This window comes from Melitaea cinxia, chromosome 3 (assembly GCF_905220565.1).
Source record: "Melitaea cinxia chromosome 3, ilMelCinx1.1, whole genome shotgun sequence".
NCBI classification, from domain to species: domain Eukaryota; kingdom Metazoa; phylum Arthropoda; class Insecta; order Lepidoptera; family Nymphalidae; genus Melitaea; species Melitaea cinxia.
The window spans coordinates 13,988,855-14,009,252 of NC_059396.1; the positions used below are offsets into that span (position 1 = coordinate 13,988,855).

Below are 20,398 nucleotides of genomic sequence, written 5' to 3' on the forward strand. Positions count from 1 at the left end.
TCAAAAACATTGGCAAGATGTGATAGATATATTTAAACGGTATGAAGTACAGTGATTATAACAGTGTAGAGATTATAATTTTACCATCAATTGCTTTTTAGATTGAATTCATATAAGTATAAAAATTATATCGAAATTTAATTTAATTTTTTTAATTTTTTATAATTATATTTACGTTTTATACTTGTATTATTGTAACGATTTATTTATTTATGTAACATATATAAAAATATAATTATGTTACATACATTTCTTGATACCACAAATAAAATTTTGTTTTATCACAATTCTTTGGTATCAAGAAAAAAGGAGATAAGTCAAAAAATTTAAAAATAAGATTTTTGCACCTATTGCTTCAAAATATTATTATTTATGTCTCATGGCAAAAAGGAGTTTAACCACTATTATATTGAACATTAAATAAATTACAATTTTCAAATAAATCACATAAGTTGCTATCTTATTAATTGCCCATTATGAAGAGTTCAAATATATTATGTACATATCTTCTTTTTCTTAACACCACAGAATTATTATTAAACGTCTCTTCTTCGGTATGAGCGCCAGTATGTTTACAAACGCATTGTAACATTTTTTGCAAACGAATGTTAATTAAGGTAATGGAGATGAAAACACTATCTTATAAACGCCGTGGTCATCAATTGGCTGCAACACGCCACTCAAGACTTTCGCGAGAAGTAATTTATTTCTATATTTATTAAATTATGCGTGTTCAGCTAGCATGAAAAAATCTTTTCTCATCAATTGGTCAGCGGTACTAGTAACTAGTTAGTCTTGGACTGTGCATCACCGTCACGGTCGTTTTGTTTGGTGCTCTCTTGAGTGGCTACCGGCTGAGTGTCGGGTGGGAGCGAGCTCGCGGTGATGGGACCAGTCCGTCAGTGACAACGGCCAAGAATATGCACATCCTGGAAGTAGGCGCCGAACAAGTAAAGCAATTTGTGATTTTGTTTAGTGTTTCTTAATAAAAAGTGCGCCAATTTGAGTTTTTGGTAGTGTCGATTAAAAGTGACCTCCGTGTTGTAGCTATATCATTACAAATATACGCATAAACTATTAAACAAATAATTAACTATTGTGTTAAACTTTAAAAAAAGTTATTAATTATTTTTAATTGAATAAATTCAAACTTGAACATTAAAATAAAAACTAGACTATATAAATGACCATATTATATACACATCTATCATTTTTTTTTTAATTTACTATATTGCCCAAACAGATTCTAATCGCCTACTACCTAAGTAGTTTGCTTTGAGACACCATAAAAATATTTTTGTGATAGTGAATTTATATACATCAAAGAATAAATAGATATTAATTTAAAAATGAAACATTTTCATTTATGAATTTAATGTTTGATATACCCGCGTTAATAAAAAAATATGATAAAATCAATACGACTGTCAACATAGCAAACGTAAATTTGAATTTAGTCGTACGAGATGTGTAATTTGTTATGTTAAATAATGGTGGTATATAGTGCGTATCATGTGGTACAGGAAGACGTGGGACAGCCGCGGAACGCGCCGACGGAGGCTACCTTTCGCACCGTTCCTCGTGATCACACCACTTTTTTGATATGGAGAGTCACGGTATGTATGTATATCTTAAATATGGAAATTTAATATATGATAAAAAATACGGCCAACAGCAACCAATTTTACTATACACTTTGATACACTTACCTTTATAGGTACATGTTCTTTGTTTGATCTAATCAACTGGAGATAACTTTGTTGTATATGAAATTAAAATTTTTGTTAAAAGTTAAATATTACTGCTTCAGATTACACTTGGTTTCTTTTATCTTTTAATTATCTGCCGGAACGTTGTGAATACTATTTAATTCGTGGTTATGTAAAACTACATAATTATGGGTACCTCTGGCATTACCAAATACCGAGGTTTTTTTCATGACGTGAAGTAGTTACAGTATGTTATATCTTCTTTAATTACACATGATATTTATATAATTTTTGTCTGTTTGTTTGTTCCGGCTAATCTCTGAAACGGCTGGCCGATTTTGACGGGACTTTTACTGTCATATAACTGATGTAATAAGGAGTAACTTAGGCTACTTTTATTTGAGAATGTTTTTTTGTAACTAAAAGTTTTTTTCAACTAACTGGACACAGACTACACTGTGCACACCGTCGTACTACTGTGATATCGAAAGTCATTTTTGTATCACCTCGAAAGTCAAAAAAACTCGTCGTTAATTTTTTTTAATAAAAATTTCAAGAAAAAGAGGTCTATATATCATAAAAATTCTCATATTCCGCATAGAATGAACGTATCTCGGGACGTGAAATAATGGAATAAGAATGAAATTACAAACATCGTTATACTAAATAAGTACCACATAACTATTGCATTTCCTGTGGTACAAACTACTAAAAATATTAAGATATCATATTTAAAAAAAAATTATAATACTTATAAAGGACGGAGTCGTAGATATCTGCTAAATAAAAATAAATTATTATGAATTTGATAATTGCACTCACCTGTTAAGTCATTTTAAATGTCTCATTCACGAACACCGTGCGAAATGGTCATTAGCACGCACGAATACGATTTACAAATAATGTTACAAATCGGTACATACTATAGTGAACTATCACGCACACGTTACAAAAGGTTTTTCGTACAGATTTTACTTTCTCTGGGTATGACAATGCCATGTAACCCAACCATGTTATTGTACCACTCATTATTTTAGTCGTGGTCTGTTTCCTGTAAATTTACGATAGTTATGTATCTGTAGATATAAATCAAAATCAAGACAATAGAATATTTTCCATATATATATAAAGAGTTGCACATAAAGCTTTCAATGAACCGTGAGGATTTAATCAGATGAGTCGGAATCCCTATAAATGCGAAAAATTGGTGTATATAATTATGAGATGATTTTTTTTTCAAGTAATACCCATTGAACACAAATAATAAATGTACATAATTATACTTGGTATATACTGCAGCAATAAAGTTTAAAATTTATCTCCTCTCACTAACAAAACAAAAATGATTATATTATTAATCTTATGAATCAGCAGATTCAAAATATTCAAAAATAATTTTCTATCGACGTAATTAAATAGGATTTACCTAGTGACAAGAACTGCTAAAAATAAATGGAACAACACCATTGTTAAGTAGGTAAATACGTTGTTGAGAATGAAACGCTTAACAGTTGAGAAACTTTAATGATGAGAATATGTTTTTCGACAATTCAGTTGTTATCTTATTGGATGTTGAGATAGTATTGTGAAAGGTTGACACAAAAATCTATTTTATCATTTCTTTAAATTTCCGTAGATTTAAACTTTCAACATTTTTCAAGTGATTTTTGGTCAGTTTCTTTAACAAAGTACATTAACAAATAAAGTAATATATTATCTCAGTATATTATATATACATAATAATAAATAATAAAATATAAACGGTTACACAACAAATAAATTATTCTAGCTTTAGTGATATCCGGAGCCGTAATTTACTAAACCGAAAAAACGACGTTACTTTAGATTTAACTGTAACCTTTCCTTTTGCTCGTAACGAGTCGTTTAAAAAAATAGGAAGAGAAAGGAAATTACTGTTTCTTATCTTCCAGTTACACCATGTCTAATCTACCTTTATTTATTTCACGATATAAACAAACGCACCAATATATTCGTATAAATTGTAGACATTAACCTTTGTCATTGTAAGCATTACTTCAAATTCGAGTAGAAAAAATATCTGGAATATATTGAATGTTACTATGCCTCTTTCCCCATGTAGGAGAAGGATCAGAGTTTAATCCACCATGCTGCTCCAATACGGGTCGGTGGATATATTCCCTACTATGAGTAACGATCGCTATCAGGTGTACATGATAACAATCGAGACCGACGGTTTAACGTGCTCTCCGAGGCACGGTGTAGAGACCCTCAGGAACTACAGAAACACCGAGACTACGGCAAACATCTATATGGCCAATACAAATGTTTAGCATGTGTGGGGATCGAACCCGCAACCGCTAGCGCAACAGGCTCAAACCAGTGCTGTGACCGTTGCTCCAACGCGTCGTCATATCAAATGTATTTTTATTAAATTCATTACCTTAAAATAATGCTCATTATGTTTAAATAATTTTATTAAAGATGGTAAGTTTGTTAACACTGAAGTTTGTATTTTTCTTTACTCATTGTAACAAAATTATTCCAAAGCGTAAGTTAATTTATTTTATTTGTATGAGTTGATTTTTTGTTTTATTTTTTTGTAATATTACTATACTTATTTTAATTTTTCGGAAACCACAGCTATTTTTTCTGTAGTACCTAATAATGGACAATACCTACGTCGAAAATAGTTTATCCTAGAAGGGTTTTATAGCTTACCTAATGAAAAGATTATAATTTAAAAATAAAATCGATTTCCTATGTTACTGATTTTTGTTTATAAAAAATGTTAATAATAGTCAAAGAAACTACTTATAATGGTTGTTGCTTACAGTGCCGAAAAATAATGAAATCAAAAAACGAAAGAAAGTTGGACACAATTATTCATGGGCTTACCGTCCATGCATAATTGCAGTAAGATGCATGCTCGGCGAAATGGCCGCACGTCTCACGCTCGGTAGTCATCCACAATGCAATGTCTGGACATGATTTACACGCTGTAGCTTATGATTGATAATAATAATAGTAATAAACAGCTCGCCTCGCTGCTGCGGCTATTTACTAGATAAACATTTAGACTAGAGAATTTCTCTTGCAACAAAAACATTTTATGCTTTTAATCCGCGCCAAGACGGCTCAGTATTTAAAACTTGTAAGTTGATAACTAGTTCATAACCAAAATAATATCTTATACTCGTATATCTAAGAGCTTTTGTGTTTACATTTTTTAAACGGTTGGCAGTGAAGGGAAACATCGTACGGTAATATGATTATTTTCACAGAATAACCCAAATGTGTCCAATTATATTATCTAGATCACAGTATACCAGCACGATGTGGTAAATAACTAAATACGAGTACCAAATGCCTTTTTACTCGAAACGTCCTTAAGATGTTTAATTTTTTTTTTTTTTTATAAAGGACTAGTTTGACGAAAGAACAATATTGGTATAAGACAAATTATACCTTCAAAACAATCTATTATATAGCAATATTTTAGTATATTTTTAATTTCTATGGGTTTATGTGAAACTAACAGACGAAACCGTAAACCTTAGCCATCTTAGATATAAGTTGATATAATAACATAATAGTTTACCTCCTAACAATAAATCGTTCTACTTTCGACGGATGTAACGGTAACTGATAATGCCCACTTCGCTTCAATTACACAAAGGAACTGTCACCTAATTTTTTACATAACAATTTTAATAAATATTTAAATCTGATCTAGATTCAAATGTAAATGATATATGATTGTGTAATTGTTGTTACTTCACATAACAACATCAATTGCATAATCAAAGTATGCAATAATTTGATAATAAAAAAAAACCTATTGCAATGGATAAAATTATTATACATATAATTATGTTTTTATTTACAATGGATAAAAACCAATAACCTATTTTTAAACATTCGCCATTAGCCTGGAACTTCGGAGTTCATTTCTGACATAGATGCAGATATCGTTTTTTGAATTTTAGACAAAATTTTCACTTTAGACGGAACTTAAGAAGTGCTTTAAATCATGTGATTTCAAACCATTGTAAATGATAAACCATTCGTAACGGAAAAGCAGTGATTCATCCCACCAACATCTTGGTACCGCTAGCAAAGGAGCAGTGGGCGCCAGCCGACCGCGACCAAACTATTTTAACTCAATATCATTTAATAAATAGGTCATTAGATTTATTCGATTCGCTATTACTAATCAAACGATTAATTTTAACTTGATGTACTTTTTAACAACATAATGGAACTAAATGCTCAACAAAGATTACCCGTATGCAATCATAGTGTTAGATCCCTACAAATATTTATATGGATTCGTTTGAAGCTAGTGCACTAACAGTGAAAATATACAAACTAATTACCATTTAATGTTCTGTTGTTTATAATGGATATGAATATATGTATAAATTACGGTGTCGGCGCTAGTTTGCGTTGAAATGAAAGCGTTTCTTCTAATCTAAGATGCCGTGCAATGATCGCGAGAAACGACCACGTCATCAAGTTTATGCGTGATTTTGTAATTGTATGAACGAGTAGGTAATAAAAATTAACTACATTTACATGTTGGATTTCCGTTACCAGTATGACATAACCCTGCTGAAAGTTCCAAATAAAAAACGATGGATTGATGGAAAGTTATTGTGAACTATTGTGTGTTTGAAACAGGGATTTCAAATAATTTATTCAAATTTGATACGTTAAAGTACAATTTTTATCTGGGCATTTTTCGATCCAGATAGATCTATCAGTATCCCCAATGGAACTTAACATTTTATATAGGAGTTTCCACAGGGAAGACTCAAGTTATTATAGTTCGCAAAATATTATTAAAAAGTGAGCTTCATGTCTATTTACCAAAGAATTATTTTATGTGATACCTAGCACCATATGTTTATTAAAATTTCGACTCCAACAGCTGACCATGGCATCCGTATAATGATTGCGTCTGTTTCGGCAGTAGCTATAGATAAAGTTAAACTTTGTGAAATCAAAATCAATATTATCCACACGTCAGATTAATGTAGTCCACTGCTGGACATAGGCATGGTAGCCGGCAGTAAAGAATGTAGTCACTCCCTCTCTACCCGTGGGTGTCGTAGCAGGCAAATAAGGGATAACACAGTTCCACTGCCAAGTTGGAACTTAAAAAGCCGACCGATGGCGGGATAACCATTCAACTGCTGGCTTTGAAATACACAGGCCGAAGATGGGCATCAGCGTCTTCGGTGCGACCAAGCCAGCCCTGCGGTCACCAACTCGCCTGCCCAGCATGGTGACAACACAACATGAATTCACGCCATTTTTGGCGCGAACTTGTGGAGGCCTATGTCCAGCCATGGACTGCGATAGGCTGAAGTGGTGATGAGATGATGAGTGATGAAACACTTTAAATTTATGTTCAGATAATTGCAAAATTATTTGTGGAATTTATTATACATGTGGATACCATAACCCAGAAAGGAAACGTTTACTTTGCGCAGTCGGAATCTAGGAATAACAATTTTTGAAAATAAAATTATACTGTTGTTACGTAACAATCATACAAATAAAATAAAAAATATAAACTAAAACAATAGTTCTGTAAAATGACAGTAAGTTATAAAAATTAATTCCTTTAATAAGCCACGTTCAATGTCATCTTATTTTCCAGGAATCTGGTACCGAGATGTTACATCGGTCTTATTACGGAACATTCTACGACACCGAGGCTTATCTCGTGTATTCCTGTTCTCTTCCGGGCCAGCCAGCGGGGCCAGATGTTATCGTAAGTCGACTTTCTTTTGTAAACGTAACTTACGCTTTCAATTATAAAACTGCTTAACATTTTTAGAAAATAAGTTTTTTCTTTCATTTTTTATCTAATCGTAAGTCATGTTTTAATTGTCATAATACAATATATTAAATATACGTAATTCATCAGCGTCGCGAAATAAAAGAAAATGGAAATGGCGAATATGCTGAACGACATGTGCACGCCTGGGCTAGCGAAAGGAGCAGTTCGCTGGCAGCGCTTACATTACGTCGTGCGACCCAACTGTTGGCCCATCTGGGGTCACCGGTTGTACTCTATCGGGAAAGCGCAACTAAAGAATCACCAAGAATGCTGTCTTATTTTCGTGATGGGATCAGGTTAGTAGATATTGTCTGAAAGTACGCTGTACTCAACTGACCTTTTCTAAACCCATTGTTGTATTAGGTAGTAATAATTTTAACCGACTTCCAAAAAAAGGAGGAGGTTCTCAATTCGATTGTATTTTTTTATGTTAATGTTACTTCAGAACTTTTGACTGGTGGAACTTTGGACCGATAACTATGATTTTTTTTAATCGGAATGTGTTGTGTGTCATTTGGTCCCATTTAAATTTAATTTAGATCTGAAAAGTACTTTTCGAGCTATATCTAATAATGCGTATTTATTTGACTATGTATTCGTCGACCTGCGTTACATAACCGTATAACTATTTACTGGGATTACCGATTTTGATGATTCTTACTTAAATCGATAGCTAATGCTTGTCATGTAGTCTCATTTAAATTTGAACGAGATTTGATTAGCATTTTTTGAATAATCTTTGATAACACGTATTTACTTGACTATTTTTTCGTCTACTTATATTGTTTGACTTGTCGATGTAATTGAAGTCGGTTTTTTTTTTGTTTGTGAGCAAACACAATTATACATGATATTTTTTTGAAAGTTACCATAGGCTCGTATTATCGGTGCTGATTAAGAAAACTTTACGTGATTATGCATCCAAACTAAGTTATTACAAATATGTTTACAAAACAAATATAATAATATCAACCTCGAACGGGAACGACTGACCGCGATTTGTGGTGTCATAGCGAGTTTTAAAATGAAATGAAAATAGTTTTATTTCGCCATAAGCTGATTATACACACGTAACGAAAAATATTCATTCAACAGAAAAAAATCTCAACAAAAATAAAAAAGGTAAGGTAGTAAAATGTTAATCAACTAAAAAAAATTACATCTAAACATTATGTACCTAGTGTTATCAAGCAACCTTAACTTAGTCACAATATTTAATTAATACTAAATCCTAATGTCTTGGTAGACATTACCTTTCTATTATATCCTCGCCTTTGTCCCTAGTGTAGGCCAAGAAAAAAAAAATAGGCGAAGGAAATAACTCTCTGTACTCTTTTAAAATGTTAATGTCATATACAAGCAAAAAACAACAACCATGAAACGATCAGGCCACGACAATCGACGATCGACGAGACAGTCAATCGTATGTGCCAAAACCACCACCTACTCACAATATTTGTAACTATACTTATCTATGTACAGAGCCTGGTCGATTCGACAGTATGTATATATATATATCGAGTTGAGTAACCTCCTCCATTTTTGAAGTCGGTTAAAAAAGACATTCGTATAAACGAATGACTTTTTCTTGAGCTGTCATTTAGGAAACGTTAATCTGTCGGTCGTTCCTGAGTGTTAAAGCATTTGAGGTATGTCGATCAAATAAATGCCTATTTTTCCAGGGGGACCGTACGCTTGTTTGCCGCCCTAATTATATAAAAATGCTATCTTATATAGCTAGAGCAAATAATAATCTTCCTTGACAGAATTCTCCGCAATGGTTCCGTGAACGGTGGTCCTCGATTGTACCGCGTGCGTGGGTATAGACCTGTGGTATTGCAACTAGAACCAGTTTCATGGGCCGAACTATCATCTGATGGGGTGTTCGTGCTGGACACGTCTAACCTAATCGTTTTGTGGCTCGGCCGAGCAGCTAATTTAATCGAGAAAATTTTCGGGGCTAAGGTGATTATCATCACATATACATCAAAAATAAGTACTTATTTCATACATAATTAAATATCTTTAAGTTCATTTATTGGTTTGCAGATAGCTTACCGCATGGCTCGTGGGCCAGAAAAGGGCATGATGATGCGTCGTATAGCAATAGCGCATGATGGTTATGAACAAACATTGCCAGTGGTGGACCGAGAGCTGTTGAATAATCTACTCGAGCTCCGATCACGTTCCGTACGACCGCCACCACCAATTACTGAGTCGCCACGACCAGCAAGATTGTATAAAGTAACACAACCCCCGAGAGTTTCACCAGTTTCCGTACCGTCACAAAAGTCTGCAGCACGTTTGGAAGAAATTAAGCGTGCACCTTTATACAGAGAAGATTTAAACGATGACGTAAGTTATAATTGCAAAATTGCATATTTTATTCCGTGTAGAGTCATTTGCACTATAAATAATTTTTTGCTGTTTCTTAAATGAAAAGGATTTACCTATTAGCAAGTAGCAAGCATATTTTAAAATAAATAAAGAACATCAGATAATACATATCTTGCAGAGTGTCTACGTAGTAGATGGTGGGTCACGCGGTGTTTGGGCCTGGGTGGGAGCCAATGCACCTGCATCTGAGGGTCGCGGTGCACTTGCTGCAGCCCGAGGCCTAGCGCGGGCGAAGAGGCTGTCTGGGTGGGTCGCTACTATGATCGCAGGTCGCGAGCCGCTGGAGTTTGCTGCACTGTTCCATCGCTGGAGCTGGGCGGATGCACGCCGCGACGTACGCGTTCGAGCGGCGCGGTCTGCTACTACAAAGTTGGACGCTGTCAGTCTCGCTTCCAATTCATGGTTAGCGGCTGAAGTAAGTATATATGTTATACATTAGTTTAAAATGTGTATTTCTATATTTTGACTATGTTATAGTTATACACGTATTTAATAATATTTTCGATATTACAAAAAATAAACTAAAAATAAAATAGTATAACCATACTAGCTGATCAATCCCCCCCCCCCTTATAACTTAGGGGTATGAAAAATAGATGTTGTTCCGAGTTGTAGACAATATTAAAATTATAGTAAAACATGGGACACCAAGTTGGAACGAAGTTCCTTCGGATAGTATAGAAGCAACACAATTTAAAAAAAAAAAGTTGAATTTTATATATATTTTCTAGTTCTTGATTTTTTTTTTTAAATTTTGTTGATTGGTTTTCAATTAAGTACATAAAAGTATTTAGGAAATTTAGTATTTTAGAAAATAACAAATACCGTAAAATAAAATAAATCAAACAAAATAATAATAATTTAAACTATTAAGTGAAATAAAAAAACATATGTCTTTATTTATTTTTGTCGACGGTATAAAATTGCATAAATAATTTTAAAAAAGTTTACTATTAATATTTTAGTTTTACAAACGTCATATTATACAGTCTTGTGACTGATATTACGTCACTTCCGTTATATATTTTTCTTACGGTTTTAGTATCACATTTTTTTCAGTTCGCTCGTCAAGCGTGCCGTAAAGTACTTCGTTCTAACTAGCTGACTCGGCAAACGTTGTCTTGCCGCTAAACGCTATTTCGAAATAGGGGTTGGTGGTAGAAAGGTGAAAATTTAGGGTAGTATGTATTTTTCAACGCAAAATCATAATAAAATAAAAAATAAATAATTTATCTAAAAATTAAAAAAATTGGGGTTGGACTACCGTTAACATTTAGGGGGATGAAAAATAGATGTTGTTCGATTCTCAGACCTACCCAATACGCACACAAAATTTCATGAGAATCGGTCAAGCCGTTTCGGAGAATTTTATATATTAGATATAAACATACAAATTTTGGTTAGTTGTAACAACATTTTTATTTTATTCTATTCATTAGGAAATTCTACATACACCTAACGGTGTAAAATTTGGTAATGATTTTTACATATTATTTTTATGCAACAGCATGAAACTATTTTTAGTTTAAAAAAAATAGCGATGGTTTAATTCTTCAGTGGGTATAGTTGTAAAATATAAATATGCATTGGGACGTTGGACGACACCAGAGTGTTATTGAAATTAGAAGTATAAAGGTTAATGGAGATTTTTTTCTTATACAATACTTAAGGGACATCAATTACGTTAGCTCAGAATGGGGGGAGGGGTCCAATGAAATCTCACCAAATCTCATTTAAACCGAGGGGGATAGTCGAAAATCTCACATCAACTAAAAAAATATATTTTGAGTGTTCATTTTGCCCGCTAAAATAAATTTCATGGCTACTAAAATCATTTAGTATTATTATTGACTTTGAATTTTATTTAATTTAAATAAATTAACTATAGTATACTTGAACAGTTTATTATTTCCCGTCAATCTCTATTATATTCAGCGTAAATCTCACTAAATCTCACTTAAGGGGGGGGGGGGGGGGGTCTAAACTGATCGAAAAATAGCTCGAATAATTAAAGGCCATCATGCCCCCTTACCATCTAATCTTATTCTAATACATATATTGGAAATTCAGACTAAATTTAATTTTTTACATCTTAGGCGCAGCTGCCCGACGATGGTTCCGGGTCTCTACGTATGTGGCGCGTGACGTTGGAGGGCGAACTTCTTGAGGTAGAGCGGCCGCAGCGGGCTGTTTTCTTCGACCAGGACTGCTACATTGCGCTCTATACTTACCACGCGCCCACGGGGGATCAGACCGTACTGTACTATTGGATGGTAATATGGCCCTGATAATTACTATAAATATTATAAACACACCAGCTTGTAAAGAGATGGACACTTGTTATTCTTGTTAAAAATTAGAAAACGATTTTGCTGCACATGTTTTTGTTACTACTAAGCACGAAAACTGCCATATTGGCTAGTTTTAATCTCTATATTTCCAACTTTATATCTCCAAACCGCACTGGAGCAGCGTGGTAGATTAAGCTCTGATTCTTCTGCTATATGGGGAAGGAGACCTATGCCCAGCAGTGGGGTGATACAGACTGATCCGTATAATATTATTAATTCTTGTGCGTTTTAGGGTGGCTCTTCGCCAAATGATTTGAGGAATTTGGGTGCAAAAGAAGCCAGAGATCTGTACATAAAGTTAGCGCGTCTTCCTATTCAGGTATAGTAACAATATTCCATAGTTTTACGATTTATGCTATGATACGAAAATTTGCAGGCAGCTGTTTTTTGTAAATTGACACTATTAACAGTGAATTAATAATTATACCGTTAAATCTCGATTCCAGCTTACTTTGTAGTGTACACCACTATAGTGTTCGCAAGTAGTACATCAGATAATATACTTAGACCAGTGAGATCTAATAATTGACACCTGCGGTGCTGCTGCAACGTAAAAATTGTTTACCGTTTCTTTTAAGATTTATATTACTGAAACGAAATTATCATTTATTACGATATACTACGGCTTTTTGAATACAAACTTGATTTTTGTGAACAATTCATGGTGTACGGTTGAAACATGAATAAATAAAATATTGTTAATAGGCCTGGATCTATCAAGGCAAGGAGCCAGCGCATTTTCTGCAAATCTTCAAAGGCCGAATGATTACATACATCGGAAGTGCAACCGATTACGATCGTAAGTACATATATGTATATTGACATGGCTAGTGATTAACAATCACTTTTGCACACCTTCAGGAGGCTGTGCTTTATTTTTTATGTATGTACCCGGTTACATTTTTTTTAAAGAATCTTAGAAAATGTACCTACTTCATGCATATTCAAATATATTGAAAGATTTTTATCTTAGATTAGTTTATAAATATTTTTTGATATGGGCTACTTATATGTCTCACACGTCGACTATTATATAATAAAACGAATATATTGTTAAAAGTTAATACTACAATTAGTTAGTATGGGTAAAATTATTTGGAGAATAAATAAGAAAAAAAGCATTATTATAGCAGTCTATGTAATCTAGGGGTCGCATCTTTTGGTCTAGTGTTAATATTAAGTACTAGCCGATTTATGAGGTTTAAAGCGCTTTTATTTATAAATACTTTATTGCACATATGAAATTACATACGGAAAATTACAATATTCTAACTAAACAAAGCACAAAGGCGGTCTTACAAGAGTAATCTCTTACAGACAACCCATATAAATAGAGAAAAATATTGATAAAATAAACAACAAAGTATGATACCACTCGTAAATAAGGATGTTTGAGTTAATAAGTTTGAGGCTGAAAGTTATGTACCTCTAAAAAACACCCATAACAAATATGACTAAATTGCTTTAGGTAGTTATATTAAATCAAGATTCATGTCGCTGAGCAGCTTATTAATTAGCACGTTATTAATATATTTTGTGATTTATTAAAGCGTTATAAGTAAAAAAGGAAATTCGTCATACGCTTGTAGAGACTATGAATTTACTACGTGCTTGTTCATTTAATTATCAAGATTGAAATATCGCTTTCTTAGTAATAAAATGTTTATTAATGCGATAATAGGTCTTTAAGAGAATTGAAATAATTGGATTGGTGTCGTTTTAATTTCGTTTTCGAATACACACAATTTCGTTAATTTTCCTTTCCGGAAAACACCCATGGAATAAATAAGAGGCTGTTGAGTTAAAATTATTTCAAGTTATGCAGGACATCAACCAACCTATCCATCATAGTGAGAGATAGACAAATGTCCTTTTTTTTGAGTTATACAGTACGAAAAGAGATCTATCTTTGAGACGGTGTATCGAATCTAATCGATTATTGCGTATTTTTTGCTCAATTATGACGTTCTTTGAACCAACGACAAGTAATAATTATCTACCTACTTGGGTCAATAGTTTCGACTGTAACATGGGTTTAATCGTGCTGCAGCGAGCGGCCGGCGCTTGGTCCCGCCGGCGCGCGCTCTAGTCCTCGTGTCGGGGCAGTACGCGCGGGAGGCGCGCGGCGTGCAGGCGGGCCGCGGGCCGCCCGCGCGCGCCGGCGCCTGCTACGTGCTGCGGGACGGCGCGCGCGTGTGGGTGTGGTGCGCCGCCAGCGCCACGGGCGACGAGCGCGAGGTCGCCAAGAACATGGCCGCCGCCGACCACACCCTCGTCATGCAGGGTACGACATGTTTGATACGTTGGGGATCGCGCGGACTGTCGACGGCTTTTGGGGGTTTTGAGTTTACTCCTTAACAAACGTTATAAGGTGCGCAGTATGAAAAAAATATACTGACCGAAATCGTCTGAAACAAGGCAAGTGACGCTGAGAGAGTGACTCTGGATAGTTACGTAAGAGTTACGCTTTATAGCGCGATACATGAGATATATGTATAATACTTAGTAGTTATATTTACCTACATCTACTGTACCTACCTATCGGTTTAGCAAGCGTCAATTTATGTCTTGATTTAAGAATTTTTATTTTAATGTTTTAATAAATTATCATATGATTAATATTATAGAACATTTTAACTAGTGATGTGCCGGATCGTCAAAAATGTATATCCGCGGATATGGATCCGGATACGGATATTTAGTGTCAAGATCCGCGGATACGGATACGGATACGGATCTTTATTTACTCACTCAATCGGTGTCGGTGCGTGAAATTGAAATGATAGTTGACGTCATGCCCGCCGCAACGACGGACAGGATCAGGGTCGCTAGATCGACTAACCCTAAGGTGAAAAAAAATTTCGGGATATTGGGACTTTGATCAGAAGAAACAAAAATAAAATAAAATAAAAGTTAATACGTATATTTTTGAAACAACAACATTTAACGTTATTGTTACATCGTCCGCTGCCGATACAAATGTCTATATAAATAAATACTACCAAAAAAAAAAAAACAGAAAATGATTTTCTCATTACCTATATTATTATATTATAAATAATCATACTGTGTGGCTACGGTACTAAAGAATATAGCCTCCCCACCTCTTTCCGTGGGTGTCGTAAGAGGCGACTAAGGGATAACACAGTTCCGCTACCACCTTGGAACTTAAAAAGCCGACCGGTGGCGAGATAACCACCCAACTAGCTGGCTTTGAAATACATAGGCCTAAGACGGGCAGCAGCGTCTTCGGTGCAACAAAGCCAGCCCTGCGGGCACCAACCCGCCTGCCCAGCGTGGTGACTATGGGCAAAACACATGAGTTCACGTTATTTTTGGCGTAAACTTGTGGAGGCCTATGTCCAGCAGTGGACTGTATAGGCTGTAATGATGATGATATATAAGAAAATGTCGATTTGTTGAAGTTGATTTAGTATCTTTGAGTTAAACTAAAAGCCATAAGAAAAGAACTGAACTAATCTCTGAGTTTTATACCATCAGTAAGATAGCTTACTAGAATATATGATTGTAATTAAAGGTGCCAAATATTATTGATTATACTACTTAATCACATAATCTAAGATATTGTGATCCGTATTAGATCCGCGATAAAAGTGACAGATACGGATTTCATTTTTCCCGCGGATATCCGCGGATACGGATACGGATATCCGGAACATCACTAATTTTAACTTTTAAATATCACGATAAACGTTCTTAAGAAGTAAACTCTAGTCGCGTGTCCGAGCTGACAAACACACTTTTTTCTACTTTGATATCTTTTAATAGCCGATATTACGGTAACAATGTTTTGTTATGACAGGAAAAGAAAAGGCAGATTTCTGGGCCGCTTTGGGTGACCGACGACATTTACTCCAACCGTCTCCACTGAAAGAAGTCGAGCGTCCTTTACCTCCACGCTTGTTCTACGTTTCACTCGGAACGGCAAGTCAATATTCCTGTAAGTTATAAATATAGGTATGTCGATTATTTGCAATAGTTATGACACGTCACATTTTACTTAATTTATGATAATAATATTTTATTGACTTAAATGGGCGACACAAAACTTGTTATAAAACAATGAAATATAAAAATCATGACAATTTGTTTCTTACATTTACCTGACTCACCGTTAGCGTTTAAACTAGACCGAGGCTGTATCATAAACGCTAAATATTATTTATACAGCGTGCTCAGAAAGTAATTCGTTCCAGTCGAAGAGATCGCGTCATTCAGCCAATACGAGCTGGCTCCGGAGATGGTGGCGCTGCTGGACGCGCACGCCGCCGTGTTCGTGTGGCTCGGCGCGCACTGCGGACCTCGCGCCCGCGACGACGCGCGCTCACTAGCCCTGGCCTACCTCGCACAAGGTAGACTTTCGCTACCTTCCTTCTTAAGTGGGGTAGCTCAGAGGCTAGCTTTCAACGAATCATGTGCATTAAATATGCGATACCTCTGAGCTATAGCGGTCCCAAAAAGCAAACGAAATCAAGAATTTTCGTTTTCGTGTTTTGTTGATATAGGATATTTCTAAACAAACTGTTTCTCGGTGTTAAATCTTGATCGTACTTAATAGTTTAAGAGAGTTGTAATCATTTCTAATTTGGGCTAAACGTACCTACGCAGATCCAGCAGCACGCGACCCCGAGACACCTATAATAGTAATTAGCCAGGGACGTGAACCACCAAATTTCACAGGATTCTTTCCCCACTGGAAAAATTCTATGTGGAAGGTCAGTTTTAGTTAACTTCCGTAGTTTATTTTGATTTTAATTTTGAGTTATTTTTATTTTATCTTTGATCCATTTAAACAACTTAAGCGCTGTTTAAACCAGCAAATAAAAATAAAAAATAAAAAAATAATTCGTCATTCTACCTTATAAATATGTCTGCTTGACTTGTTATTATTTCATATTAAAACTACTGAACGATGAACATTTTTATCCACGTAAATAGTTATAAGATCAAACTAAAATTTCATTTATATCAAGGAACTCCCACGGGATTAAAGTTATGAGCAAAAACGCGATCAATAATTAGTACATTATCATTTCAGGGTCACAAGACGTTCAGTGCAATTGTGAGTGCTCTGGAAGGAAAGGCGATCGTTCGCGGCAGTAACAATTCCCTGAACAGCGGTAACAGCGAGAACTGCTTCGACCAGCACGAGAAATACCCGCTGTCAGTGCTGCGTGGACCCAAGGAACACATGCCGCCCGACGTCAACCCACTCACGAAGGAAGTAAGTTATGACATAAGCATCGTTAAAGTTTTTATACTGCATTTATGTGGGTCCGTACCCGTACCGAGGGTGATAATAAGACTCTACCGGCAATTCGACTGTCTGTTTGGTACTGGCTAAGTACTAAGCAAGTACTAGAAAGTAAAACTTTAAAGTTAATCGTAATCGATTATTGTTTTCTGGTTGAAAATTAAGCAAACAATACAAAAACTAAACTGAAAAAAAAAACATCTACTACCAATGGCTACTCTATTACCAATGGCAGTAACTAGTGTAAGCATTAGCCGTTAATTTGTGCCAGCGAGCTGTGACCAGCTCCATTCATTGCAGAGATGTTTGTGACGATAGTTTGACTAAAATGATCTTTCCAGTCATTATATCATATGTGGATGTACCTACATGCTATCAAAAAAGTTTAAAAACTTTAGTCCGATGTATATGTTATCTAAGATCTGCATGTATTGTTTAAGTTTTGTTTTTATTGCCAGTACGACAACAATTTTGATTTTAATTTCTGATAATTACCATACCATAATAGTTTTATTTAAAGTAGGTATAAACTAAACAATGTGTTTTTTTCCAGCTATATCTAACACACGACGATTTTGTGTCAACATTCAACGTGGCTTACAATGAGTTTCGGTCATTGCCTTCGTGGAAACAAAAAGAATTAAAAAAAGCCGTGGGACTATTTTGAAACAATATATAGCATTACATTGTGCGGCTATACACTTATTTAATTGGACACCTGTTTGTAACTGTTATTTTATAGTTAATAATTTTATTGTCTCGTTTCTAACTTTAATTCTATATGATGAGCCTTATGAGCAAGCTTAATAAAAGCTAAGCTATTGCTTAATATTTCGAATGTATGCTTGAATGAACTTGGAAATTAAATGACATTTGATATTGTTATTTATCATTTAAGATCTATTTTGTTTTTAATGTTGCTGTTGTGTTATCGTAGTATTTATAATAATCATTAGGAGCATAAGTTGTTTTTATATAAATTAAATAAAACAATGAATTTTTAAAATGTTATTTATTTTTTCACAAATGTAGCACTTATTAGCTAGGCATTAATTTTATGATAAAATTAATAATTTTCTTTACAATATACAAATTCCTTAAAAAAATCCATAAAATATTGGTTTGTTTGAAAACATATGTACATTATCATAACTATCAATACATATAACATAGTATGTCTATATGATATGGGAGTGGGCCGTGTAGCTAAGGCACGTGGTATATGTATTGCAACGTGTAATATGTCGGGCGCGCCGACAGCGAACCGACAGCGCGACGACAGCGCGACGACAACGCGACATCGGCGCGTCAACACTGTGCCGACACCGCGCCGACACCGCGCCGACATGGTACCGACATCGTAACGGCAACACGCCGACAATACGCCAACGGAGCGCCCGCGACGTATTATAAGCGCACTTCCTTACTAAACGATCAAATTCTAAAGCATGTTTTACGAAAGATTCTCCGAATTTTAATAAGCATTATAAAAATATACCTACTATACGACAAACGGTAAATGTTCAATGTATCATCGGCATTAGTGATCTCAGAAGCTAGCTAGTTAGGAACTTACAATTTTAAAATGATAAATAAAAACGTTATGATGTAACACAATAAATAATTTATCATAATGACGACAGCACACTGCTCGCGATTGAGATGACGCTACGGATAACATTTCGAGAGTATTTCTGTACCACCACCGAAACCGTTTCCACTAAAGAAAAATACTCCCGAATATGCTATACGAAAATAGAAACTAACGCGATAATTATGCATTATAAACATATTATTAATTTAGGTACTGAATTAATATTAATGACAAGCATAATTTATCTGTTAACGGTCTAAGTTTAAAAAATAATAATTTGCAATTACTTGTAATAATTAAAATTTCCAAAATTTCTTTGGTAATAGACAGAAATAACCGAACGTGTGTAACAAATTACTATTTTGTGGAAAATCATGGAATTACGTCACACGAATGCAATAGCTGCCTAACAAAATATAATTTAAAAATGCATCTCAAAATATAAGCGTAAAACTACGATTAATTGCAATTTATAAAAAATTTAAGTACGTAAATTTAAAATTCGTATGTCAGTATGCATCGAGTAGAGATTTTCTTCAAACTTAAAAACTAGAATATATAAAAGCGATAACGGGTCAAGCGAAATGGTTCAACTCGAGTCGACGTAAAACTAAGATTAACAAAAATCAACATAGCTTTGTTGCAGGAATGTTAACAGTTCGTAGAGCAATAATAAACAGCGCATAATGTTTAACAAGAACCATTAGTAACAACAATGCGTCGGAGGCCTGTTTCGCTTTAGCACCAAGGTGTTTCCTACACACGACTATTATCACAGCTGACCGAGTTTGAGCCGGCGTCCTTCTCGATTAGGCCAAATTTTATACAAGAATCGAAACCACCGATACTCGCGTTTTAACATTATAACGAATAAAATGTGAAAATCTTGTCATCACGTCGCTTACTCCCTTAAGATACGGACAAGTATTCTGTGGGTGCGAGACGAAATGAAGCAGTGTTTCGTATAACGAAATGTACTTGCACATCTAATTTTGTACTTTAACGATCACTTCATCGACTGCGTTACATAACAATCTAACTGTTTTAATTTACTTTACTTTAAATTCATTACGTAGTTTCTACACATTATAAGCTCACATTGGTGTCATTTTACACAACCGTTTCAGGTGACGCTATTTATATTACATTGAAAGTATACTCAGCTATCATTTGTACATGTTTATTGAGTAAAGAACGAAATTTGGCACCAAGGAAATAATTTTTTTGTGTAGTTGTGATATC

General features: G+C 34.6%; 1 protein-coding gene across 1 annotated transcript; it reads left to right on the forward strand.

Moving 5' to 3' along the window:
• The first annotated feature begins 898 nt into the window (after positions 1-898).
• On the forward strand, positions 899-18,511 carry LOC123669207 (villin-like protein quail). The gene is made up of 16 exons (XM_045602833.1): positions 899-950; positions 1,524-1,616; positions 7,357-7,470; positions 7,627-7,835; positions 9,306-9,504; positions 9,589-9,894; positions 10,055-10,351; positions 12,033-12,209; positions 12,520-12,606; positions 12,993-13,086; positions 14,338-14,571; positions 16,111-16,248; positions 16,505-16,660; positions 16,917-17,023; positions 17,347-17,532; positions 18,116-18,511. The coding sequence occupies exons 1-16, from the start codon at positions 921-923 to the stop codon at positions 18,227-18,229; spliced, it is 2,541 nt and encodes an 846-aa protein (XP_045458789.1). The 5' UTR covers positions 899-920; the 3' UTR covers positions 18,230-18,511.
• Positions 18,512-20,398: the final 1,887 nt, after the last annotated feature.